Source organism: Apodemus sylvaticus, chromosome 9 (assembly GCF_947179515.1).
Source record: "Apodemus sylvaticus chromosome 9, mApoSyl1.1, whole genome shotgun sequence".
In the NCBI taxonomy this organism is placed as follows: Eukaryota; Metazoa; Chordata; class Mammalia; order Rodentia; family Muridae; genus Apodemus; species Apodemus sylvaticus.
In genome coordinates this window covers 10,773,040-10,800,960 of record NC_067480.1, presented here as the reverse complement: position 1 = coordinate 10,800,960, position 27,921 = coordinate 10,773,040, and the positions used below count along the sequence as shown (strand labels likewise).

General features: G+C 42.9%; 1 protein-coding gene across 1 annotated transcript in view; it reads right to left on the bottom strand.

Moving 5' to 3' along the window:
- Fbxl17 (F-box and leucine rich repeat protein 17) overlaps positions 1-27,921 on the bottom strand; it is a 439,437-nt gene that overhangs the window by 16,152 nt on the left and 395,364 nt on the right. The window contains exon 8 of the mRNA XM_052193248.1: positions 3,891-4,033. Within this exon, the coding sequence (XP_052049208.1) occupies positions 3,891-4,033 (143 nt within the window). The remainder of the gene's footprint in view (positions 1-3,890; positions 4,034-27,921) is intronic.

Sequence of the window (27,921 nt, the reverse complement as noted above, 5' to 3'; positions counted from 1 at the left end):
CGCTGCGTTTCCATTTCCCTACAGCTTTCCCAGGCATTTCCCCCTTTCAGTTTTGTTCTTCTTCCAAATGAGGAAACTCTCATAAGAAACAGATTCATAGTCTAGAAGTCACTGAAGTCGTGAAAACAGTTTCTATGACCAACGTCATCACTGACTGTTGATAGTTTGGAAGCTTGAGTAAACACATTGCTTTTTATTACAGTCCCATCGATCACCTAAGTATCATTAACTAAATCACCAAATAAACGTGAGTCAAACTGATAGGTGGTTTCAGGTCAGCTCTAATTCCCAAGGTCAAGCAAGCCTTTGAACAGTCTCTAAGAATATGAATTCACCCCAATCCATCAAAGCGGTCTCACACAGCGTTCTCTCCTCCTGGTTTTTACAATGCATTAAAGTTTAGGAGATTATGTGGCGTCAGCTTCAAAACCTTTTAACATGCTTATCCATCCAGCCATCGGAAAAGCTGCTCTAACAGAGACTTCTTAATGCACCTCCTAACTTTACAACTGTGTGGGGGAAGGTTGCAGTTGGCGGAAGGAGGGAAGACTCCTCCTTAGGACTCGGCAATGCTACAGCCAAACAAATTTACTGCAAATTTACTTAGACATTGATAATCTAAGTACATGCTTTCTCAGCTGCAAAGAATATGTTTAATGTTTCTCATCTGGGAGTAGCAGGGAGGACAGACACAGAGAGACACTAAGCTTGTTCTACACAAATCAATGCCATTTTGTTATTATTCTTGTAAGCTCGTAGAAGCTGGGAGGGAGAACCTACCAGTTTGGTAAAATACAACCTCCAAATTAAATATAAGCACCCCCAAATGAAACTCCAATGTGAAAGAAGACATGCCTGGATTTAGCCCTCCCTTCCTCCCTCCCTCCCTCCCTTCTTTCCTGTCTGTCTGTCTTTCTCTCAGTCTCACTATGCAGTCCTGGATGACCTGGAACTCAGGGTCTCCACTTCTGCTTGTCTCCCCAGTTCTGGGATTAAAGGAAATCACTCCCATGCCCAGCTGACTTCACAGATAATAAGGTCCAGAGAACCCTAGAACATCATGGCTGGAGAGACATACAAGCTCACAAACCCTCTCTCCCCAGTTCTGGGGTCCTGCTGGCGATCCTCTTGACTAGGTGGCTGGCTGTGTGGCTGACAAAGCCTCCTGGCCCTTGGCTGGCTCCAGACGATGTGGGATCTTTAACTAACACTGGCCAGGCTGCAGGGCTGCAGGGCTGCAGGCTGGCATCAGTTCTGCTCTTTAAAGCTTCCTTGGCACGGCGACCTATCTGGGACGTGTTCAGCTCTTCGCTGTGCCTTGGTCCTGGTTTTCCTGCTTCTGGGTTCCATTCCTGACTGCAACCCATCCCCCGTGTCAGCAACCTTGTATTTATGCTTCCCTCATGTCTGTGACGGAACAGATGTGTTAGTAACTTTATTCAGATGCACTGTATTTGTTATTGTGCAAATGTCCCCAATTCCATGGGGACATTTGTTATTATTTGTAACGTGTGTAAAAGTGTGATTATTGGTATCTTTCTATAGGATATTTAAGTTTAGATGACAAAACACTACAAAAGTACCTTCTGTAGTCTGAGTCTACTTTTTTCCTTGAATTGAAAAAAATCTGCTTCCAAAATATGGTGTGTGTGTGTGTGTGTGTGTGTGTGTTGCACTTGGGAGATTCAAATATCACATTATAATACAAAGTCCTATAACACTGAAAAGCATGATAATTCAGGATATGATAGATATGACAATGGCTGACATTATCCTAAGCACGTAGTTTACATTGATTCATTTGAACGCTCAATCCTATGAGATGGGTACCAGGGAAATGTTCGTTTCACAGACACTTGCACGAAACAGGACTCCACAGCTGTTAAAGTGTGCAAACCCAGACTTGAACTCACACTCTGGCCCCCAAGGACACACCCCCTATCACGAGCTGCTTCTCTTCTCTGTGCAAGACTCCACATCTTGAGCATCAGGATTTAAAGATGGATGGCGTAACACAAACGTAAAAGCTGAACAGCTACTTTGGTTTGGGTTTTCCACCCAACTTTCTGTTCAAGGCTTTGTTTGGGCTTTGTGTGTGGCTTGGAACGTATTCTGTTCTTGTGGAAGCTGCCATGTTTGGCTCTGAGCTGACTTGACTGTTGGGAAGCCACACAGCAAGGCTGAGGGGCGCTGTGTCAGAGGCAACAGACTCTCAGAGCAGCTCTCTGGTTTGAGAAAGGACTCAGAAACTGAGCACGGTGCAGGCTACAAACCTTAGGGATATCACCAGACTCTTCATCTCATTTTGTAGTAATTCGTGTCTTTTTTTTTTTTTAAGTCCAAAATTCTTTAACTTAAAAACCAGCAAAATGCTGGTCAGCAACAATGTGTAGACTGGTAATCTAGTCTAACAAACAAGAACATAAATGGGCGTATCTGAAGGTAAAGCTGATCTTCAGTGTATAGTGTGTACAGAGGGTAGGCCGGAGACGGCAATTCTACGCTTCTTCCTGGAGTCCTTGGCTGAGACCTCATGTGCAGCCCGGCTTTCTGGTGGAGTTGAGGAGCCTGCCTCTGAGGATACTGAGGATACTCTGCCTATGGCAGACCTTTGACTTTAGACAAGGTTAGCAACAGTGTTCTCTTAGCCAGCGATGAGTGGTGAGGGAGACTCGCTCCCCTGGGCCTCTGTGCTGTTGCTAAGATACAAAGCTTTCTGCACTGGGTCGAAAAAGATGCCATACAGTTTCTAGAACATAACTGGCAAAGGTCTAGAACAGGTGAGATTTTAAAACATTGAAAACAACAATTATATCTATTGTCAAAAAATGACAAAGCACAGGAGGATTTGGGGCCACTATTATTTTGCCCGAGATTTGTCTACATTTAGAAAATGCATGGCCTTTGAGAACATGGTTTTCTAGTATCAATTGTTGTGATAGATTTGTCCCTGTTACTGCAGAAGGTGGCACAGACAGGTATACTGGAATAAGGTGAGAGCATTTTGTTAGCGTATACCTCAACGTACACCCTGGCTAACGGCAGCCTCGGCACTGAGTGGCACTGTGCAAGAGACGTTGGAATCAGAGTCCAGGGATGTTGGGTGGGCAGCCATCTGCAGGTGTCTGAGTTCTCAACCTCCGTTTTCTCACTTTTGCAATGCAAACAAAGAACTTATTCTTTGATTTGTTATGGGGAAAATGTGGAAGCTGCAGAGGAGAAAACATCTACCCAGGGTCTGTACAGACAGTCTGTCTTCACATTCAACCTTCCTGCAGAGCCAATCCTACACTCACGCTCAATCTCGGCCAGCTGCTCCATGGGCCAGCGGCTGGGCCTCTGGGGCCATTTCACACTTGACAGGAGAGACCGTGTGTGCAGGGGACACATGCTGCTGCCTCTTACCTCCCAAGGCTGGAGTAGATGAAGATGGAGAAACGAGGGAATACGTATGAAAAGCCAAAGTGACACTTCACTCTCGCAGGGAATTTAAAATCTAGAACTCTCTTGTCAGACCCTACACCTCTAGAGCAGTTTGCTTGCAGCCTTTTAAACTCTGCTCTGTGGATGTAGGAACAAGAAGCTACATTCCACCATGACACTGTGTGTCTGTCTTTTTGCTCTTAAGTACAAACATCCATTATTGACGAGAAATACAAAAATAATTCCAGATTACTTTAAGAGATGGGGGGGTGGGAATGGGGGGATGCATGGCTAGTGGTGTGCATGGGTGTGCATGGCTGACTGTGTGCATGGGTGTGCATGGCTGACTGTGTGCATGGGTGTGCAAGGCTGATGGTGTGCACAGAGGGCACAGTGCAGGTAGAGGATGTGCTGTTGAACTATTTGCTACAGCAAGTAGATGCAGAAAACAAACGGGTTCGTCTTACTTTGTCACATCTCATCAGGCCCAAGTATCGCAGGGACTTGCTGCTCTGTGCAATCAAGGTGGCTCCTTGATCCGTGATTTCTTTACACCATCCGACGTCCACAGTCTCTATGGTCACACTGTATCGGCCAATGGCTATCAGTGCTGCAGGGGGAAAGGAGAAAGAGCGTTGGCGTTAGCAGGGTAAGGGACCTCTAGCTGATCACTGAGCTCATTTCCTAATGAAACTGGTTCCTGAAATGCTGTGTGCAAATGAATGTTTCATAAACTAAATTAAATTGGAAATGCTTTAGGAAGGCTTGCCCTATGACAAACCCTTGCGTGAGGTGAATAATCATCCCGTAATTTCCCTTTCATTGGACACAGTCTCTCATCAGTTTACTCATGTCAAGGTTGCATATACTTTCAGGCATTCAGATCTGCAGGAGGAATAGACACAAGTGAATTATAGATGGGCGCTGTAAAGGCCCAAGTGCTAGCCAAGTTTTATTCAAGGTATCGCTAATAATTCTTAAAAGAAAAAATACGGCACATAAACACCATTTGAGGTGTGTCATAGTGCATGCAAATTTCTTTATACATCAGTATAATTTTTTCCATCTGCACACAACCTGTAAAACGTAAGAGCACACAATATTTTTCCTATTAGTTCTTCTTGGGGCTGTTGGGAATCAAGAGGACATTATATGTACAGTTGAACTTAATCAGTGCCAGGCCAAAGAGCAGTAATGGGAATGGATTTGTTATGGTGAATTTCCTTGCCATATCAGAAATCTTCAATTAATACATAAACTGAGCTTGCCATCTGAAAACCACAACATCATCTCTGGTGTTCTCGATGCCTTATCACTGTGTCAATACTTAAATGCAGATGCTTGGGCTATAATCTCAGAAGTTGCTTTAGTTATCCCTTCAAAGCTCCAAACCCTGCAGCCGCCACCAGCCAGCACACAGGGCTGTTCTCTGGGGACTTCTGCGGTTGGATATGTGAGTGTGGCTCTAACGTTTATGAAGCATAAGAAATGGCTTCTGATACCTGCAGCTCGAATAATGTTGTGAAGCACTGACCTGTGATGTAAACTGTGACAACACTGCCACACACTAGACAGGAGAGAGAGTGCTTGCCAGTCCTGTGTTCTCATGACATGGTTTTTGTTTATTTGTTTTTGTTTTTGTTTTTTCCTGGAACAGTAAAGGTAGGGGGTAGGGGGTATTTTTTAAAAACTATGCTAACTTCATTTAGAAAGGCAGAATGACTTTCTCATGTATATAAATATAACTCAGGAAACATCACTTGGCACAATCTCTGATAACCACCTCCATATTTTTTTTTAAAACTATTGTCCCCATGCCCACGGGTTCCTGTAACAAAATATTCACTGGAATCCAGATATTTAATGTTTGTAAAACAACTATCACTGTCCATGTTCTCAATTAAAAATGCCACAGAGATTTTTTCCTTAAGTTCCTCTTACTGCTAGTGTTCATTTAACACCTTCAAATTGGATTGCAAGCATGTAACAGTAGCAGGGGGCAGACACATGGCCCCACGCTAATCCCACTGCTGTCTCTGGCGGGAGAAGACTGTTATTCAATCTGGTATTGGCCTTGTTAGAATATCCTCAAGGCTGGCTATGGTAAGGGAGGCAGGGGTGCATAAAGGAGATCCCTTCCAGTCTGACATGTTTTTATGTGGGGCTTAGAAGATGAAAATGTACAAGTCACAGGGAGGCCCGAGGTCAGTAGACTGTGGACAGCTGTGTTACCGAGACTTAAGACTAACATGAACATCCTGGGCTATTTGGGAAAAGCTAAATAAATGACATGAGACACTTTTCCAGGCCGTCATATGAGCAAACGAGGCGTCTATGGGAGCCACAGACCTGGTTCTGGAGTGACTTGTGTCTGGAGTCTTCCTTTGCGCGCACGCTCTCTCTCTCCCCCTCTCCCTCCCTCTCCCCCCTCTCTCACTCTCTCTTTCCCTCCCTCCCCCCTTTCTCTCACCCCAGGGCACACAGTTTTAGCTCTGGCCTCCCTGTCTCCTGCAGCTAGGCCTTAGCTTCATTATTCCCAACACAGCTCATTTTCTCAGTGAGCCTCACGAGTGCTAAAGCATTTTCTACCAAGAGCCAAAGACTATCTTCCATGAATCAGGTTCTGGACTAAGGCATTCTGGTTACGTGTCTGATTTAGCCTTCATAGGTTCCTTAAAGATCCAGAGATCAAGTCATAGAGCGATCGAATAATGTCCACATGGTTTTGAAACAGTAAAGGTGGGAACAAGATTTTAAGATGGGAGTCAGTACCCAGTCCGTCTACTAATCAGAACTGCACACCACAGGGCATGGCATCACTGACAGGCTGCATCCCGGCGGTGGAACTGTGCTGTGACATCCCGAGCCTAGGTGCTGGGGTTACAGACATTCACGGGGCTCACGGCTGGCAGAACTGGAGGTGAGGGGGATGTGACGGAACAGCTCAGGAAACGGTCACAAGACCATGTTCTTTCCCCATCCCATTCTATCCCCATGTCCTTCTCACTGCCCGGACATAATGAAAGGCCACCATTTGTTTCCCTGGGTATAGAGCATTTACTTACTTAATGACCGACCCCTCCCACTAAGTTCACTGCAGTACCTAGTACCCAGCCCAGGCCTGGAACAGAGTGGGTTCTTAGACATGCTATAAATACGCAAGAGTCCACTGCACCAGCCCACTCTGTGGAAGTCTGACAAGGAAGCCTTCACAGAAGAACTAAGCCAAGTCCTGGAGGCAACAGAGAGTTCTCTGAAGAAACAAAGGCTCAGTGGCAAGTTGGCTGGATGGGGAAGCAACCTGTGATGGTATGGAGGGTGTGGTATGCATGGTGGGGCGTGGCAGGGGAGGGTAGAGATGCGGTAGGCAGGCCATTCTATGTGGCTCAAGTATGAATTAACTCAAAGATGTGGCAAGAGTCACTGTGGCAACATCCATGAATGGTGACCTATGCTGGGCCAGGTCCAGCACGCAGACCAGCAGAGCAGAGTCCTCTGCACCATCAGGCTGCAGTCTAGAGACAGTTACAAAACAAACATGGAGGTAAATTGAATTCTAAACTGTGATGGGTATTCTCAAAAGTAAACTGACAGCTATAGGAAATAATGATGCTTGGGGTATGAGCTGGCCTTCGGAAGTTCTTGATGAAATTCTCCTTAATCCCCAAGTACCCCTGCAGAACAGGAAGCACTCCATGGAAAAATAACTCAGGCTAAGTAGTTCACAAAGGCTGACTCTAACAAAGGGGTGCAAACCTCCGTCCAGGCCACGATCAGCTTCCCCTGGGCAGGAGGTGATGGTGCCTGCTCTTTTCATCACTAACTCAAGACCTAAATATTGCAGTTTATGGATGGCCAAGCATTTAGTCTGTGTTGATAGCATTAACTTAATGGGAAATTTTGGTAACAAAACGTATATAAAATAATTTCTCTCTCTTGAAATATATAGTGCCTCTAGCAACTTCTTCATTTGTTGCTAATGAACTAGCTGTGAAACTGTAATGTAATATAACTTCGGGGTCAGCTCTAGCCGCTGCATTTAGTAGGTGCCTGACCTCAGGGTGATATTTACCTTGTGTGAGACACAGCTTCTTCATCCAGATAATAGGGATACTGACTGGATGTCTCACCTACCTCACAGGTTCAGATGAGATAGTGCACGTAAAGGACTTTTGCCGTCATAAATGTCAGAGTTGGTTTGCTGTTTCTGCCAACCACACTAGTGAGCAGTTGATAAAATAGAAAGGCCTGGGCGGAGCCTGGTGCTGTGGGCTTGAGACACAAGCTGCTTCAGAGGCTGAGGCAGGAGCGTCGTAAGCTCACGTTAGCCTGGCTACAGGGCTGGTTCAAGGCTAGCCTGGACAACACTGGGAGAGTCTAACTCAGAACTGAAAAGGCTAAGGATATAGTTCAGTGGTGACATCCTGCCTGGTGTGGTTGGGGCTCTAGGTTCTATCCCCAGTGCCACAAAATAAAAGAACTTCAAGAGGTCAGACAAAGAAAGGCTCTGGGTGAATGAGTGTTACAGAAGTGCTCCGGCCCGTGCCATGACTGAAGCCCTTGAACAGCCCACTCTCTTCTGGAGATCACAATTTGTAAATTGTACCTGTGCTCGTAGGCTTTTAAATGTAAATATGTGATTGCTGCCGACATCAGAGGCTGTTGACATATGGCTACAGCATTTGCCCAGCCTTGAAAGAAAAAGCAACGGTACCTCCTAATTCCAAGGCAATTTCAATACACTTTTTTAAATGTGCTAAATGCAACTAAACGTTCTAAACACACACACACACACTAAATTAATAAGAGTTGCTCAGTAATTTTTATGTTGGTCTAGACTAAGCATGAGCCTCCTCAGAGTCATTCCCAGAGACACACTGTCAGGAGACAGAACGGCTGCTGGACTCAAGTCCATACGCATGTAATTTTGACCAAGAAATTCCACTTCCAGGGTTCTAGTGTGAAAATACAGGTCGAATAACAGAAAAGTATGTGTGAGTGTATTTATTGGAGCACTGATTGTCAGTGAAAACCAGGAAAGTGCCTAGATGCGTGCACAGGGAGGAGTGACTAGGCCATGGTATTCATTCCCACTGACTGATACTGAAGAAAGGAAAGATGAGCAGAGACTACGGCATCCTGGCTTCCTGGAGCCAGGAAATGGACAAGGCAAAGAGAAGCAATGTGCGCATGTTCCACCACCTCCCACATACTAGAAAAGGGGATAAAAAGCGCACGGACCTGCTTATCTGTGCAAAGGCAGACCGTAAGAGGAAAGGCTAACGTGAGAGGTAGGTGGGGTCTGAGGCAGAAAGGTCACTGATCAGAATACCTGTCTTTGGAGCTTTGATTTTCTCAACTACTGTCCTGCTTTACATCATTTCCAAAAGAATAATCAATATGGAGGACTCAAGGAAGAGCACAGTCACAAATGAATCTGACTGGACTGAAAATGAGCTGCATAACCCAGGTGAATCACATGGCTACAGGAAGCGGGATGGGGGTTAAGAAATAATCTGCTTTGGAAATGTCATTTTGACTGGACGTTAAGACCGTGAGCTAGCAATACAGTAGCTAGTGCTTGTGTGAGCTAGGGGTGTAAATTACGATAGGCGGTCTGGTCTTTTCACTGCTGAAGAAGTTAGAAATATGGACAGTTGGAAGACTTTTATAAGGAGCCTCCTTGTACTGAACTGGGATCCGAGTTATTAGAATGAATACAAGTTCTCAGAATAGATAATCAACATGGCGGGTGAGTACGTGTGGCTTGGCACACATGCGCACACCCCTGGCAGCTCCTGCTGAGAGGGTTTAGGAGCAGTTCCTACTTGGATATGTCGAGATGCCATTCACCAGTAAGAGGAATCGGAGCTTGCTGGAAAGGGTTTCCTACAGAAAGTGGGGAGAGAAACCCAGGTGTGGAGCATCTTATGACGTCAGAGCAGAAGGAGTTTTAAAGAGCATGGCGGTAGAGCCGAAGGATCTAGGGAGAACTCCAGTGGAACAAGGCGACCACAAAAAAAAAAAAAAAAAAAAAAAAAAACTCGGTAGATCCATACAGACACAAACAAATGAATCAACAGGCCTCGATGAACAGTCCGCTCCTACAGAAGAATTACATCTAAATAATGTAGATGGAATGAGAGACGAAGAAGCACAATTAGGCAAAGACTATATAGCAACAGCCGTGGGCACGGTGTGCTGAGAGAAACACCAACCAGTCAGTTACACTGTGGAAGGGAGCGGTGTGCCGGGGTAGTGGCAAAGGCAGCCCTTGTCTGCAGAGGGAGAACTAATGTTGCAGCGGGTAGATCCAGAAGACACTCCTTAACCAGTCATCAACTTTAGGTACACACGGCATAGATATATTTTGCCCCCTTATCATTTTTGTAGTATTCCTGAAAAAAGGAGTAAACTCTGTCTCATCATGAGAAAACATCACACGTAGGCTGGTGTAGGCTCAGCAAGGAAGGGAGCTTGAGCTGTAACCTGGTGATCTGAGTTTGTTTCCTGAAGCCCATGTAAAGGCAAGGGAAAAGAATCAACTCCACACAGTCTGGCCTGACCTCCACATGTGTGCTGTGGTATGCATACACCATCCCCACATCACACAATAATTAGTAATAATAATAATAATAATAATACTATCAACAAAAATGAACATCACATCGTATAAACTCGAATGAGAAACATTTTACAAATCAGCTCAGCACTACTTATCAGAAACGGTCAGGGCAGGAGAACTTCAGACAAACAGTGAAAATGAGCACCCTGTCACAAACCAGGAGACTAAGGATTATATGACAACTAAATACAACACAGAATATGAGACTGGTGTGGAGATTAGCTTTAAAAACAGTAAGACTGGAGGCTAGAGGGATGACTCAGCAATTAAGAATGCCGGCTGCTCTTACCCAGAACCTAGGTCCCATTGCCAGCACCCACGTGGCCGATCATAACTGCCACTGTTAACTCTGGCTCCGGGGATCTGACACCTTCACACAGCACACACACAGGCAAAACACAAATGCACATAAAATAAATAACTCATTAGAAATCCCAGAAAGATTTTGGCAAGATATATAGCTTAAGTTAATATTATCCTTTCAATGCTAATTTCCATTAATTGTAATAAGATCTGCTAATTTTATTACAGTTATATCTGTTGTCAACATTGGGGGTATCTGGGTGGATAGTAAATGAGATTTCTACTATTTTTCTAAGAGTTTTATGAAATTAACATTGTTTCAAAATAATAACTTAAGGCATGGACAAATGAGCAAATAAACACAAATTAATGAACTGAGCATTGAACTGAAACTTGAAGAGAAACTGGTGTTGTTTCCCCAGTGGAAGCTCTGAAATATACTTGTTAGGACTAACAATACCTGTTCCCTCGCGGGAGGATGAGCCACGCACGCACGCACGCACGCACGCACGCACGCACATTAACGAGTGCCCTCGGATGCTGCCCTGTCCTTCGTGACTCCATCTCCCACCGTGGAGCTGGGTGCTCACAATGGAATCAGAAATGTCCTAGTGCTTGAAAGGCTAAGGGTTAAAATTGAGCAGCAGGATTAACTTCTTTCATATCATACTTGGATAAAAGCCATTTGTAAAGAAATTTCTTGGCACGCTTACAAAGAGATAAATATGAAAAACGACTTGTCTCTGTAGAAGTCGAAGAGGCTACAAAGACAAAGAAATGACACTTTCAGAGACATTTGTTGTTGTGTTGATGGCCCCCGAGAAGACTCTCCCACCCACAGGGACTAGAGTTCGTCCTGGCTGCTCAGGAGAATCACAGGCTCCTGTTCAAAGCACAGATGCCCAAGTGCCACCCCTGGAGGGTCTTGCTTAGAAGTTGTAACAGCTCCTTGGATCCTGGTGTGCGGCTGAGGGCGGAGACCCACTGGATGGACTGACCTACAACTCTGGCAAAGTCAGACAACTACAAACAAAGCACTCACTTTGGCAGATCTAAATAGCACCCATGTTCTACCACGTTCAAACAATGTGGCAGCTACCTGCTTATGACCCAACACTTTCTAATGTCCTTATGTCTTGTGTACTTTATACAATGCTATGGTTTTATTACATGCACTTTAGAAACACTAGTCTGAATACGTGCAGTTTAGCAGATACTGACTACATTCTATGACAAGTTTTCCTGATTCTGTTTTTGTAAAGAGAATCTCTCTCCCCCCTCTTTCCCTCTCTCTCCAATAAATATAATGTATTAATATAAATATATATATTTGTATTCTATAACTTACATGTGTATCTCTCTCTCTAATCTATTCATTCATACTTCCATTTATTTTCAAACACAGGATGTAATAGGTTTTCTCCACCTTACAATTGTATATTATTAAACTTGTCGTCCTTTAAATAGGCTGTAAACACTTTGAGTTTGGACTATACCTTCATAGGAACCCTGCATCTCTGGAGATAAAATTAAATTACTTTTCATAGGTAGAAAGCAAATACAGAAAGCTGCACATAGAAACGACATGACAGGATGCTTCATGCCCCTCCTTTTCCCTTCCACTTTTCAGCTGGGTGAAGGGTCAGCCTGGCTTCCAACCATGGACTGACCGCTTTAAGAACTTATAGAAATGCAATACCCATCAAAATCCCAACTCAATTCTTCACAGAGTTAGAAAGAGCAATTATCAAATTCATCTGGAACAACAAAAAACCCAGGATAGCTAAAACTATTCTCAGCAACAAAAGAAAATCTGGGGGAATCAGTATCCCTGACCTCAAGCAATACTACAGAGCAATAGTGTTAAAAACTGCATGGTATTGGTACAGTGACAGGCAGGAGGATCAATGGAACAGGATTGAAGATCCAGAAATGAACCCACACACCTATGGCCACTTGATCCTCAACAAAGAGGCTGAAAACATCCAATGGAAAAAAGATAGCCTTTTCAACAAATGGTGCTGGTTCAACTGGAGGTCAGCATGCAGAAGAATGCGAATTGATCCATCCTTGTCTCCTTGTACTAAGCTCAAATCCAAATGGATCAAGGACCTCCACATAAAGCCAGACACTCTGAAGCTAATAGAAAAGAAACTGGGGAAGACCCTTGAGGACATCGGTACAGGGAGAAAGTTTCTGAACAAAACACCAATAGCGTATGCTCTAAGAGCAAGAATTGACAAATGGGACCTCATAAAATTACAAAGTTTCTGTAAGGCAAAGGACACCATCAAGAGGACAAATCGGCAACCAACAAATTGGGAAAAGATCTTCACCAATCCTATATCAGATAGAGGGCTAATATCCAATATATACAAAGAACTCAAGAAGTTAGACTCCAGAAAACCAAAAAACCCTATTAAAAATGGGGTACAGAGTTAAACAAAGAATTCTCACCTGAAGAACTTGGGATGGCAGAGAAGCATCTTAAAAAATGCTCAACTTCATTAGTCATTAGGGAAATGCAAATCAAAACAACCCTGAGATTTCATCTTACACCAGTCAGAATGGTTAAGATTAAAAATTCAGGAGACAGCAGGTTTTGGAGAGGGTGTGGAGAAAGAGGAACACTCCTCCACTGCTGGTGGGGTTGCAAATTGGTACAACCACTCTGGAAATCAGTCTGGCGGTTCCTCCGAAAACTGGGCACCTCACTTCCAGAAGATCCTGCTATACCACTCCTGGGCATATACCCAGAGGATTCCCCACCATGTAATAAGGATACATGCTCTACTATGTTCATAGCAGCCCTATTTATAATTGCCAGATGCTAGAAAGAACCCAGGTATCCCTCAACAGAAGAGTGGATGCAAAAAATGTGGCATATATACACAATGGAGTACTATTCAGCCATTAGAAACAATGAATTCATGAAATTCTTAGGCAAATGGATGGAGCTAGAGAACATCATACTAAGTGAGGTAACCCAGACTCAAAGGGTGAATCATGGTATGCACTCACTCATAAGTGGATATTAACCTAGAAAACTGGAATACCCAAAACATAATCCACACATCAAATGAGGTACAAGAAGAAAGGAGGAGTGGCCCCTGGTTCTGGAAAGACTCAGTGAAACAGTATTCAGCAAAACCAGAACGGGGAAGGGAAGGGGGAAGGGGTGGGAGGGAGGACAGGGGAAGAGAAGGGGGCTTACGGGACTTTCGGGGAGTGGGGGGCTAGAAAAGGGGAAATCATTTGAAATGTAAATAAATTATATCGAATAAAAAAATTAAAAAAAAAGAACTTATAGAGACAGGAGTAGATGACGGATGGATGGTATTATGTTTGGGAGGTGTGGCCACAGAGCTGTGTACAGTGGTGAGGTGACAGGCTCGTCCTCAGTGCTGTATGATACTCCACTCTCTCAGGGGCACTGGGGATGGACACTGGGGGCTATTACACAGCACACAGCTGGGAACATCAGCAGTTACACTTTTCTGCGGACAAATACTTTCATCTCACTCAAGAAATACATATATAGGAGTGGAATCTCTAGCTCAATGTGTTTGAGTCCCAAAAAGGCTTCCAGTGTCACCATGCTGTTTTACATGCCACCAGCATGCCACAGGTTCTAGTTCCTTCATGCTGTTGATGCTACGTAATCAGCATGCATGCCTAGCACTCTAGGGAGCATGAAGCAGGGGGTGAAGGTTCTCAGCCCCCTGGGGGGGGACAGTTTTGTGCATCTTATTGTGATATTAGACATTTCGGTTTTTAGCAGAACAATGCAACAAATATGCATGGATATCCAACAGGTTAGTAAGTGAGGAAGGGAAGGTAGATAGGTGACTTTTATTTTTTGTTTGTTTTATCACCTAAATTTTTTTATTCGATATATTCTTTATTTACATTTCAAATGATTTCCCCTTTCCTGGATCCTGCCCCCCCAGAAGTCCCATAAGCCCTCTTCCCTCCCCCTTTTCCACAATCCACCCCTTCCCACTTACCTGTCCTGATATTCCCCTACACTGCTGCACTGAGGATAGGTGATTTTTAAATGATTAGGCTTCACAAAAGAATAGTCTTCTAAGTAAGAAATAATTTTCGAAGAATCTGAAGGAATATGCCAGGATAATGTGCTTTTTCTTGTGTCAGAAATATGAATCCTTAAGCAGCAAGGTAAATGCAGGAAGGTAAGGAGGGATGTGAAGAACATTCCAGAGCTTTGGAAGATGCTTAAAGACATGAGATTTCTGCAAATCAAGGGCTAAATTCATATAATAAGAATATGAATTATATGAATCCCGACAACTGTGGCTAACGCTGGAATCTGAAGACAGAATCTTCTCGGATTTTAAAGATGCTTCACCTCAGGCTGTTGATTTTACATAGCTATGACTGAGTTCAGAGTGGCAAAAAGCACCAGCCTGGCTTGCACAGGGAGCAGGCCTGCAATGGCCTCCTGTGGGATAGTCAAACCATGTCAGGAAGCTTGGTGGGCAGTGTGTGTTGAGACCCTGAAAACTCACACCTGAGATGGTAGGAGTCTCCCTCCTCCCTGTCAGATTCCTGGCCTGGAACGTGTGCCACACTTCCCACATAGGGGAAAGAGCCACTGTCTCTTTCATCAAGATCTACCAAGGGGAACCACAGAGAAGGCACTGACTATCAAGCCTCAGCTTAATTCTCCTGCAGAAGGCTTCTCTGAGCTTCCAGTCACACCAACACAAAGCTAAGGACAATTACTGAGCTAAGCCATAACTCCCCTTTCCTCGCCCATCCCTGGGCCAGATGCTGTCCTCAACCCATGCCCACCCCCCAGACTCTGCTCCCAATTCCTAGCGACTCAATGATGCCTAGATGTCCAGGAGTAGGGGAGCCCCCAGTCCTGTCACGGGGCTGTGGACCTCCCACACTCCCAACTTCTCTATGCCGTTCTCCAGCGGTGACTGGGGACCCAAAATTCAAGGCACACCAGCTTCGCCTTTCCCACACCTGGGGCAGCGTCTCAGGTGCACTAAGTGCAGTCAAACTCCCCACATTTCCCTTCCCTGTATCCATGCCCTGAGGCGGGCCGATACAAGGACCCGCAGCCTCTGACTTCAAGACTTGGAATCCTAAGATGGAGAAGCAAGTGTTACTGACACTTCTTCATCTACTTTCCCTCCTTTTAGATAAACAAGTTGGTAATAATAAGGCCAAGAGGAGATCTTTCTTTTGAGAGAGAGGGGGTGAGGATGGAGGGAGAGATAGACAGACAGATATATAGAGCTCTCAAGTGTGTGTGTGTGTTATTTTAAAATAAATAAATAATAGAAAAAACATACCATTTAGACTTAAAAAATCTTATATGGATTTCTACCAGGTTGTTTTTCATCTCCATGGGTGTCTAAGTAGCCATATGTTGCAGGGATACACTGGTTTCCCCGACTCCATATAAGTTCCAGAGTGGGTATAGACCAGCCTTGGTCATCTCTACCCATCACCACACAGCACAAAGACCTTGCCTGTTAGCATTCTATAACCTACTTACCTATAAATGTACGCTGCAATTACATGCAACCAGAAGGGGTTCTATTATCCTGCAGACTTAGATTCACCATTCTGCTTTTAAGACACTAACTGGATAGTTTAGGGATATCAGCCACTTTGCTGACTGCAAGTGTCTTTGGGGAGATGACAGAAGTTCAAAGGGTTGTGGCCATCGTAGTTCCCTGGGTTTTACTGGAATGTAACCAAAGCCCTCTGCCTTACGTTCCCACTGGTGGGTGTTCTGCTGAGCCTAGAGCGCTCAGGACAAACACACTTACTAGTGTTCGTATTCAGCCTCTCAAATCCTGGGGTCTGGCAGCAGAAGCATAAACTCCCTCTAAGTGTGGAAGTGTGGCTGGGTTAAGGGCCCCTCACTGCAGCCAGAGCATCTGTGACTTGGGCTCCCACGGAATGTGGGTTATTTTGCTATATTTTTCTCATGGTTATGTCTCTGACATTAGCAAATCAAAGAAAATAGCATGAAATCCAACGCCTTTCAACTTGAGATCCTGTGGTCTAGTGGAGAACTGGAAGAACACAGAACATTAAACTATCAGTCTTCTTTTTGTTTCTGATTTCGTCTCATTCATTAATTTATTTATTTTTCTGGAACATCTGCATTCTGATGTCTTTCAGTAACCCCCACATCCAGAAGTAAGGCCTATGCATCCCATTATAGGGACCAAACTGTAAGCCTAAAAAATCAAGAGGAAAATGAAAAGAATAAGAGATATATGCAACAGAGAGGGTGTGTATGCGGTGCTGAAGAGATGAGGGGGTCCCTCCAAACAGCTCATACTCAGAAGGCTTTGTCCCCAGATGGTGGCAGTGCTTTGGATGTGTCTGCAAATGTTAGGAGTAGGGCCTACTCACAGCAGACAGCCCGGGATACACTGCTGGGGCTGCATGTTGTCTGGACTCACTGGGTCTCCCGCCGGCTCTGACCACCACGAGATGAGCAGGCCATTCTGCCACCCATTGCTTCCGCAATGTTCCCCTTCACCACTGGCCCAGAATGGTAGCAGGCTGAATGACTGTGGCTGAGACGTCCCAAGCCAGGAGCCCACTTAGCCACTCCTCCTATGAGGTTACCAATGACAAGTACCTTGTCATGGTCGTGAAAGTCCAAATGATACATAATAGGAAGAAATACCACGGTCAGAGCACGCATAGGGCAGACATCATGTGACAGGATGGATGCCAGTCCTGGCTCTGCTCATTACAGTGTATGACATGGTAATGGTAGACAAACAAAGCTTATTCTTGAAAGCTAGGATGTGGACTGACCTTTCAAAGTTAGCATTATCAGGGTTTGGGTCCCAGAGATATATTCACAAAGTAATACAGACTTTTTTTTTTTTTAAACATTTAAGAGCATTTAACACTTCAGGATTATTTTTCTTGGGTACATTCCAGAATCTAATAGACGCCAGGTTCTGCAAAATCTTTTTTTTTTTTGATATTATTTTTATTTACATTTCAAATGTTATCCCCTTTCCTGGTTTCCCCTCCGAAAAGCCCCTAACTCATCCCCCTTCCCCCTGCTCCCTAGCCTGGAATATTCTGATTCAGTGGTTAGCCAATAGGTGCTGTGTCTTTTAAATTTCTTTTTTCTGTGTCATCAAATGATTGTGGTCCACTGCCAGGTTTAGAAATTACTGATGAAAGATGGCAGACTGATCTATTTAATGAGCCTCTGACGTCTAGGTAGCATTTATCTTCTTCTTGGTACTCTGCCATCATTCATTGGTACATAAACTATATAACACTATGTGGTTTGGAGAAAGCTGATGATTGGCAGCATTTACCTCCACGATGCAGTGATGAATCCCACAGCCCTCGACGCCTGCCGAGTAATTAACTATCCATTTGTATGGACTGGCTGTGGCAATATAGTTCTCTTCAACAAGGAAGGAAAGGAATTTGGACAGAACATTAACAGTTGTTAATACCAAGCAAATAGAGTAAATTGGATTTATTAAAAAGAGAATCTGTGTGGACTTTTACCCACAGAGTTGATATAATTTGTCTAGCTTTCTAATTATAGCTGGGACAGAAAATGGCTGAACCCAAGGACCTCTCACGGTACCTAATAAACTTTTACTTACAGGGAGAACATTTCTTGGCCTGGAGAATGACAAACAATTTACTAAGCTTTTCCAGAAAGATAGTGAAAGGTGTTTCACCTATATCCAGCTGATGAATTAGCTTTAGCTAATAATAAGTATCATGGGACAGGAAAGAAGCAGCCTGTAATTATTCTGAAAGGAATGAAGGAACAGACCTGAGACTAAGTCAGCTAATTCCTCCTGTGGCACACTGAGCAGACAAGAAGCTGATTTCGCCAGGAGTTTAGGGGAGGCAAAGGTGAGGGACACTGACGGGTTTTACCTGCCTGGGATCCAATTTGAGGTCCGTCAACAGAGGTTCTCTTCATGTGCCCCAAACCCAAGTTTCCAGTATCAGGCACACACATATAAATCTCCCTTGTAGTGGTGGTTTAATTAAATCTGGAGTCCACCTCCTCTGGGAGTTCCCAAAAGATACTGGCATTAGTCATGGCCACCTGGAGACCCTGTGTTTTGACCTTTCCAAGGCTTACTATATTAATTTTTTATTTTTATTTTGGAGGTGTGGTGGGCTGAAAAAAGAATAGCCCTTTAGAGGTGCTTGTATTTGAAAGCTTAATCACCAAGGAGTGGTTCTATTTAAAAGGATTAGAAGGATTAGGAGGCATAGCCATGTTGGAGGAAGTGTGCCAGGTCCAGTCTCCCTCTTTCTTTCTGCCAATGTACTTCTTTCTTCTTGTTCTAAATTGTATTTATTAAGTAAGTGTTGTTCACTTCCAAAGAATCTTAACTATTGTAAGAAATTATGAATACTTGATATTGTCTCCTGTCCAAGTACTAACCAGAGCTGACCCAGCTTAGCTTCTGAGGTCAGAGTAGATCAAGTGTGTTCAGAGTGGAATGGCTTTAAAGACCTCATTCACTGTTTTTCCACAAAAGCAGAATCCCTCCCAGCATTTTCTTAGCACCTTCACACAGACAAATCTAATAGATCTTGTTATATAATTGTATGTGACTTTACAGTCCATGGCTGGCTTTTACATTGTACTTAATCAAACAATGAAACTGCACTGTGACAAAGAATTCTAGAATTTACAACGAGAGACAATTCTTTCAAAAACCTATATAATTAGTCCTGGCCTAGCAGTATATCCCCTTAAATTCCATCACTAAGAAAGCAGAAGCGAGGGGGCTCTTCAATCTAGAATACATAACAGTCTGTCTCAAAAAAGAAAAACAAAAGTCCACATGAATGAAGACATTAAACATGTGGGGTGACTGTAAGCATCCTTCATGTGAACTTTAGGTAGACTTGATGACACTTTTCCAGGATGTGTAGAGAAGCTGACTACATTTCCCCCTTTTCCATATTTGCTAGCTATATTATTTATAAGTTATTGGGTTTGGATGTTTCTGTATGCTTTTGTAATTAAAGTTCTTAGGGCTGTTTTCCTTTGGTTCCACGTTGAGTGGAATAAACACTAAATACTTACCATAAGTTTGACCACAACTTTAGTAGCATGATCTTTCATTTGATTAATCCCTTGGAAGAGCTGGATGATATCATCGACAGATCTGTTCTAAGGCAAGGCTCCACAGAGACTCCCCAAGCTCCTGTGTGCATGAGAAAGATGCTACCCCTGGACTTAGGCAGTAACATGGCTAAATATTGCATTTGGGAGTCATGCCTGTTTTTATCTTCAGAGCTGTATAAACAGGTACCCTAGTGTTACTGTGCAGAAGCATATGTCTGACCTGATTTCTTCCTCTTCCATATGTGTCTTGCTTTTAATGTCTCGAAGCCATATGGCTTTTCCTTTGTCTCTCAGGATCAATATCTTTATCAAAATATGTCTTCATAATTCTGTAGTGATTTATTTTCCTGGAACTTCTGAGGTTTAAATTTTTTCTTAATGTAGTCAAAACCCTTGGGCTGTAGGATCTATGGGCTCCATCCTTGGGCTGTAGGATCTATGGGCTCCATCCTTGGGCTGCTGATCTCAGACACCTCCTTATCCTCACAACCCCTGACGTCATGCTTACAAATGTGTGCTGGACCAAAGACATTGTAGAGAATCCTGTGATGGCTCCTTTCCAGGTATTTCTTCTTTGATAGACTGGGAATGGTTGGTTGTTCATGGTAATCACAGGGTGAGGGGATCAGGGAGCCAGAGCTGACCACTCTACTAGCAGCTACAAGGAAATCCTCCAGTCTGACTTCTTTAGCTTAGGTCTATTATTTTATTTGAAATCTCCTCTCAGGTTTCTCTGTTCAAGAAGTTCCAAGATGCTTGACATCAGAACTATCTGGGTCATTCTGAGTTGAGTTCTCAAACTTTTTCTTGTTCTCTCTTTCATCTACATGGCCTCTGGAAGTCTTCTCCAGTTGAAGGCGGCAGGTGAAGGTTCCTCAGCAGTGTACGCTCTGGAGGAGGGTTTTCTTCTAATATGGTGGTGTATGAAACTGAGACCCAAATAAAGACTCCTATCTCCTTGGATTCATGACTCTAATCAAAAGAACTGTTATATATACTTTTCTCAGTGAGGCTATCCATTTTTTAGATTAACTACAAATATTTCCCAAGGTATTTCTGCTCGCAAAGTTAAATCAGGTTGATAAAATTGAAAAATAAATTATGTGGGAAATTACTGAACGTCGAATTACTTTTAATAATATTTATTGTACAGGTACTGCATATAACATAAAGATAAAAAAATAAATAAAATGGTCTTGGGACAATAATTCAAGCAGAAGGTTCTTGTCACATCGTGACTTTATAAACACCGTTGGCTGCAGTGCGCTGGCCAGCCGTTAGTCCTCACTTCCAGCTGAGTTCCTTTGACTCCCATCTTATTTACATGCTGGTAAACTACCACAGTGCCTTACGTTGTTCTTGGCTCTTGCTCATGCCTTGTCTTGTCTTATGCCCGTCGAGGCTTATTTCCTTCCTTCACTGTGAACGTCTGAAGCACTGGTGGGACCTCGTGTCTGGCACTTAAAGACCTGAGGGCATGCGCGTGTCACTGGTGCAGTGAGAGCTGCAGAATGGCGGGCGCTGCTTCCCTTGCTGGTCTCAGAGCGAGCTTCAGCTCTTCCCTGATCTGATCTGATCTGATCTGATCTGCATGGGGCTCAAGATTCTTTCATAGGCAGCATTAGAATTTGCATTTTGTTCTTGATCTGAAATGTTCACAAACAGCCACCTCTGTACACATCTATTCTCACACAGGGAGTTGGGCATTCTGAGGCCCGTTCAACTTGAGAATGATGGTTTTTCTTTCCTGTTTTTCTTTTTCCTTCTTTGAGGATGTGATTTCTCGTCCTCTGTGTAAATAATATTAATGGTGATTTATTTATTTACTTAACTTGTCGCCATCTACATTGCCACTGTTTCCTCTTGGCCTCGTTTTTGTCTGTTTTCTTATCTCTTTTATGGTCTTCTTTTGGGGGAAGGTCATATATATGTCCAGGTGCTGAGGACAGCTTTCCCGTATCACGTGGTTTCAGGAGGGAGGACCCATCGCCTTTGAAAGCCGAGCCTTGCTGTTGTGCTCAGGCTGACTTCTCTTTGCCAGGGCGTCTTGATGAGAGCTTCGGTGGTATTTCTGGTTTTATTAGAACAGTTCCCACGTCTCTTGATGTGTTTGCCAAAAAATGTGCTAGTATGTTATAATCTCCCTATCCTTTTCCCTAACATTTTGCCCTTAGACAGCTCTCTTACAGGGTTTACAGAGGTGGCTCATTTGTTAAGTACATGTACCGCTCATACAAAAGACCCAAGTTCAATTTCCAACACACACATAGGGTGGCTCACGACCACATGAAACTACAGCTCCAGGAAATCCAAACACTCTGAACTTAAGTGGGCACCTGTACTTATGTTTTCACACACACACACACACACACACACACACACACACACACACACACACACAGAGAATTAAAAATAAACCTTAAAAAATGGTCTTAGATAGATCATGCGCCCACAACCATTTTAATTGTCAATAAAGGAGAGAGCAGGGAACAAGGTGAAGTGTGTGAGCTGTTTGCTAATAGGAACAGGGCAGTAAACTGAACTCTAGTGTGAGGATGAGCACTGTATTTTGGGAAATGCAAATAAAACTAGTAATTAAATAATCACACCTTCCTGGTTATCTTGCTCTCTTTGGCTCTGAGATTTATGATAGCACTTGGATGAAGGGACAATTTTTAAAATGTAATCCATGCAGCTGGATGCGTTTTGCTCCTTTGTCAACTACTGTGCTTTGTTTATCACCAAATGAAATACTTGGGATTGAAATCTATAGCCTGAAAATTCTCCATATACCCTCAAGCGATTTTAAAAGTTTCTGTAACTTATACTGTCATTTCGTCACACATTTGAAGCACTTACAGTTTAACAGCTTACCTATGCTAAATATTTTTATTTAAGATATTTGGAAACAAACAAGCAAAAACCTGTTACGAAATGAAGGAAGGAGGGAATTTTGGGGAAGAGACAGACCATGTCTGTTAGAGTAAACACTGTCTTGCTGGAGTTATTTTCTCTGCATTACCATGGGAGAGTTCAGTTTGGCTTGAATGTAATAAGCTTTTGTGAAATAGTCTTACGTTTCTACTTATGGTCCCCATCACCTACTCAAGATATATGTAACCGGCATTAATTCAGTCAGTCACTTCCAAGGTCCAGGGAGAGACAAGGAAAGGGACTGTGATTGACAGAGTCCTCAAATCAGTAATACCATAAATATTTATATACACAGTTATAAACACACTACTATTAGTGTGAGAAATACAGTTTATCCTTGGTGATAATAGCTTTGAAAGTTTTAAAAAGAAAAAAGCAGACTGTAAACGTTCTAGATTTCTGCAGTGTTATGGTCATGGCAATTCCAAGCTTCTCCGGCTAGAGAATGTCAGGTGATCTCATTTCCACCAGCACTCCAGCGCATGTGCATACAACATAAGGCAGTCACATGTGCTCAAAGGATTTTTGTGTTCATTACATACGTCATTTTGAAGATATTAAGAAACTAAAGGTTCTAAGCTAAACTCCTTTCCCCAAAGCGACTATTTGTGTAAGCACTACAAACTTTTTTTTAATTTAATTTTTTTTTTATTTTCTATATTCTTTGTTTACATTCCGAATGCTTTCCCCTTTCCTGGTTCCCCCCCACCCCCCATTGGTCTCATAAGCCCTCCTTCTTTCCCCCATTTCCCCAATCACCCCCTCCCGTTTCTCTGTCCTGATACTCCCCTACAATGCTGGATCAAGTCTTTTCAGAACCAGGGCCCTCTCTTTCCCTCTTCTTGGATATCATTTGATATGCTAATTGTGTCTTGAGAATTCCAATTCCACTTGTCAGTGGATATAATCCACTTATTAATATCCACTTATCAGTGATTGCATTCCATGTATATTCTTTTGTGACTGGTTACCTCACTTAGGATGATATTTTCCAGTTCCAACTATTTGCCTAAGAATTTCATGAATTTATTGTTTTTAATTGCTGAGTAGTATTCCATTGTGTAAATATACCACATTTTCTGTATCCATTCCTCCACTGAGGGACATCTGGGTTCTTTCCAGCTTCTGGCTATTATAAATAAGGCTGCTATGAACATAATGGAGCATGTGTCCTTATTGCATGCTGGGGAATCCTCTGGGTATATACCCAGGAGAGGTATAGCAGCACTATGAACTTTTTAAAGCTTAAAAATTATAATAATTCATTTAACTCAGTAACGTAAGCAATGTAAATTCTACCTGATTTTTCTGAGTTCAGTATAAATCCGGGGCGTGCCTGATACTGCTGCACTTCTCCTTGGGGTTATTTACATGCTAGTGCTCAGACCCCTGTGCCTGCCCTGCCGCTGTCAGCTGCTGTACCGGATAGGGTGGCCCTGCCAGATGGACAACTTCAAATGCCATTTCAATACAAATGTAGGGGCTGCTGTTGCCGCTCACGTGGTAGACTGTGTGGCTAGCATGCAGGGACACCGGGCTTCACCGAAAGCTCTGTACACACTGGGCAAGATCAGGAGCCGAAGGCAGGGAAAGCAGTGATCCGGAATCAAACACATATAATGCATAAATATTGTATGTATGCTCAGTGATATCATATCTAATACCCCAAATTACCCGATACACATTCTTGTCCTAACCCAAGGCTAATATGGATGAACAGCTCCTTGGTCCCAACAGTAAATGAGGTAATGACACATGTTGCAGACTTAGAAATATTTTAGCATATAGTACATGTTCAATACATATCAATAAACATTTTTAAAAGTTATCTTTTCATGAAATAAACAGTCTATATTTCTAATAATTCTCTTCAAAAATTAATTCTTTAAGTTATGGTACAGGGTATTTGCTTTACCATGGTACAGCATCTCTTTTTAAAGGGAACCCTATAAAGGCAGCAGGGTATACCTAGAGAACAGTGCAACATAGTTAATTTCAAGAACATATTTTATTACATGCCAACTAAAGCAAGCCTCTCCAGAGATCGCAGAGCATCTCAGGAGATTAGAGGATTTATGTAGCGACTATCTCTTCATAATGAAGGGCTTATCAACCACAGAATATTTTCAATTATTTCACTGAGAGTATATTATCACATGCATAAACATAAGCTATAGTTCGGATGTAATGAAGCATGGTGTTGTATGCTTTAATTGCTTTTATAAGATTTACATAATATTGATAGCTATTTTATAAACTTTATTAACTTGAATAAACCAGTCACACCCATTTGGTGTTCTGGGAAGATGAGCCCCCCCCCAGAAGGCCAAAGGTACTGAGGAGACCGACTACATCACAGTGGTTTCCCACGCAAAGCCAGCCTCCACCTTTCTTTCCTTCCCGTCCCTGCCCTTCCCTCTCCCTCCTCTGGTGCACGTGTGCACCCTCTCAGAGACCCTACTGCCTCTACATCTCAGGTGCTGTGATTAAAAATATGTAGTACCATACCAAATTTAATAATTTTATCAGTTACAAATTATTCAGGAATTTTCAGAGATTCTTATTTTAATTATCTTGAGGAGACATGTTTACACACACACACACACACACACACACACACACACACACACTTTTTTACTTTTGAAGTAGCATTTACCAGATCAAATCAAACTTTTCTTTGACCAGAGTTTAATCAGCCACACTAAGAAGTTGTACAACAACTATAGAAGAATTCCTAGTGAACCCAAATGTTTACTAACAGCTCCGTATGTCTAAAGGCGGCGAGGGAAGTTGCTTTGCAGCATTATTTATGACAGGTTTGGTTTGGATGTTACACACAGGAGTATTTTCCTTCATAAAACAAAATATTTTCTCTTTCTATATGGGTCAGCTTTCCAGTTTCTGTCTTTGCTTTTTAAATGGAGACTCAGATAAAAACCAGAAACTATTACTTTGTTTAATTTTTTTTTTTTTTTTTTTTTTTTTTAGCAAGATTGGTTTTAGAAATAAACGTGGCAACTGAGAGGCAACCTAGAGCCGCAGTGGGAGTGGTAACGGGGAAGGACTAGGCTGTGACCTAGGTGCTGTGCTGTGCAACTCCAGCCTGAAAAACAAACGTCCTGAGCCTTGCATGGTGGCTCACACCTTTAATGCCAGCACCCAGGAGGCAGAGGCAGAGGCAGTAGAATATCTGAGTTCAAGGTGAGCCTGGTTTACAGAATAAGTTCTAGGACAGCCAGGACTACACAAAGAAACCTTGTCTGGAAAAACCAAAACCCAAAACAACAACAACAACAACAAAACCAACAATAAGAAACCTCACCCCAAACAACAACAACAAACTTAAAAGAATGAATGCCTTTTAGGGACACAGATTTGAATGACCAGCCAGGTGTGGTGGAACACACCTATAATCCTATAAAGACCTATAAAAGCACTAGAAGGCAGGGTTAGGAAGATCTTCAGTTCAAGGCCAGCCTGGGCTACAAAATGACACAATGTCTTAAAACAAAACAAAACAAAACAAAACCAACAAAGGAAATCTTCAGATAAGCCTCACCAACCAAATGAAACAGAACCCAGAGCCCAGTGTAGGCCAGTACTGCGGAGACAAAGGACTGAGCCACAATATGGCGGTGGACTTTGGAATCGCTGCTGCATAATGACCACACTATGTGGACGCGTGCATCTCTGCTGCATTTCTCTCCTGTTCCTTGTTACCATGACTGCTTTCCCAGGCTACTTGCCTAATAGACAGCTTAAGAAATCAGACAGTCTCACTTTATATAAGAAGTCCTAGCGAACAGATTCTATAGGAATAAAGGACAAAGGTTCCATATTAAAGTATCTTAAATTTCTGAGTCCACTACAACTCAGAATAACAAAGCTGTAGGCTTTGAAGAATGCCATCCCTGCAGTTATTACTGGCATCCTACCAGAGCTGCTCCCTCCCACGGGGCAGGAGGAACAGGTTCTGTGTATGGTTATACTACTAACAAGTACCTTTTGCAGGGGAGGAGTTGTGGTTAAAACTTCTAATCCTGTCAGATTTACAAACTCCAAGTGTGTTAGTTAGTTTTTTGATGCTGTGATAAAACACTGTCTCCAAAACCAATTCAGGAAATAGAGTTTAGTTTGGATTATGGGTCCAGAGAGTTGGGAATCCAGCATGGAGGGTGGGAGGGCACATGCAGACTGAAGCAGGAAGCTGAGAGATCGCATCTTTGACTATAAGCCTGAAAAGCTATCCACCGCTCCCCCCCCCCCCCCAGCCTGTCACCAGCAAGACTGCACCTTCTAAGTTAGTCACAGGGTGGGTGCCACCGGCTGGGGTGCAGAGCCTGTTAGGATGCTATCTCAGGGGCTCAGAAGGGCACGGGACCTTGGAGGCTGTTCTCCTTCCAGAAGTAGAGCAATGATCTAAAGATGACATGCTTTGGAGAACTCCAACAACATTCTATAGTCTGTTCTTCCAATCTGCCATTGCTAGGGCTTTTTCTTTCAAAGTTCTTATAATGTAAATTTAAGAACAAACGAGAAATTTATGCATGAACTTTGCAGTATCTATTTTAATTGCATAAAGTATTTCAATAATTTTAAGTCTTCTGGTTTGTGTTCTAGTTGAAGTTAGTTGATAACTGATCTCCAGACAATTGAAATTTTACAGCATTTGTTTAATAAAAAGTCATTCATTACAGAGACTGAATATAAAGAGAAATTTTATGTTTGTCTCGGGTAGTAAGTTATAAGATTGAAGAATTTTCCTTGGGTATTTTATTGACCTTAACATGGTGAAAATGAAAACTATTAAACCACCATAATTTTGTCTTTGTGGCTGTAATCTGATTTCTAAATTTTAACCCAAAAGAAATAGGCAATGTTTTTCTGAAAAATATTTGTTTTTCACGCTTGTTTGTAAACATTCAATTTAAATGTTTACTTTTCTTGATACTTATACTTTTTCTTTGATGCCAATGACGTTAGAAGAAATCATTGCAAAGAGATAATTGAGGCGTATATAGGGTGCTGTACTGGCTGGTTTTGTGTGTCAACTTGACACAGGCTGGAGTTATCACATAGAAAGGAGCTTCAGTTGGGGAAGTGCCTCCATGAGATCCAGCTATGGGGCATTTTCTCAATTAGTGATCAAGGGGGGAGGTCCCCTTGTGGGTGGTACTACCTCTGGGCTGGTATTCTTGGGTTCTATAAGAGAGTAGGCTGAGCAAGTCAGGGGAAGCAAGCCAGTAAGGAACATCTCTCCATGGCCTCTGCATTAGCTCCTGCTTCCTGACCTGATTGAGTTCCAGTCCTGACTTCCTTTTGTGATGAACAGCAACGCAGAAGTGTAAGCTAAATAAGCCCTTTCCTCCCCAACTTGCTTCTTGGTCGTGATGTTTGTGCAGGAATAGAAACCCTGACTAAGACAGGTGGTAATAGTAGTCAGGAGCAGACTGGATACTGAACACATATTTATTAAGAGTTTCAAGGCACTTGAAATGAA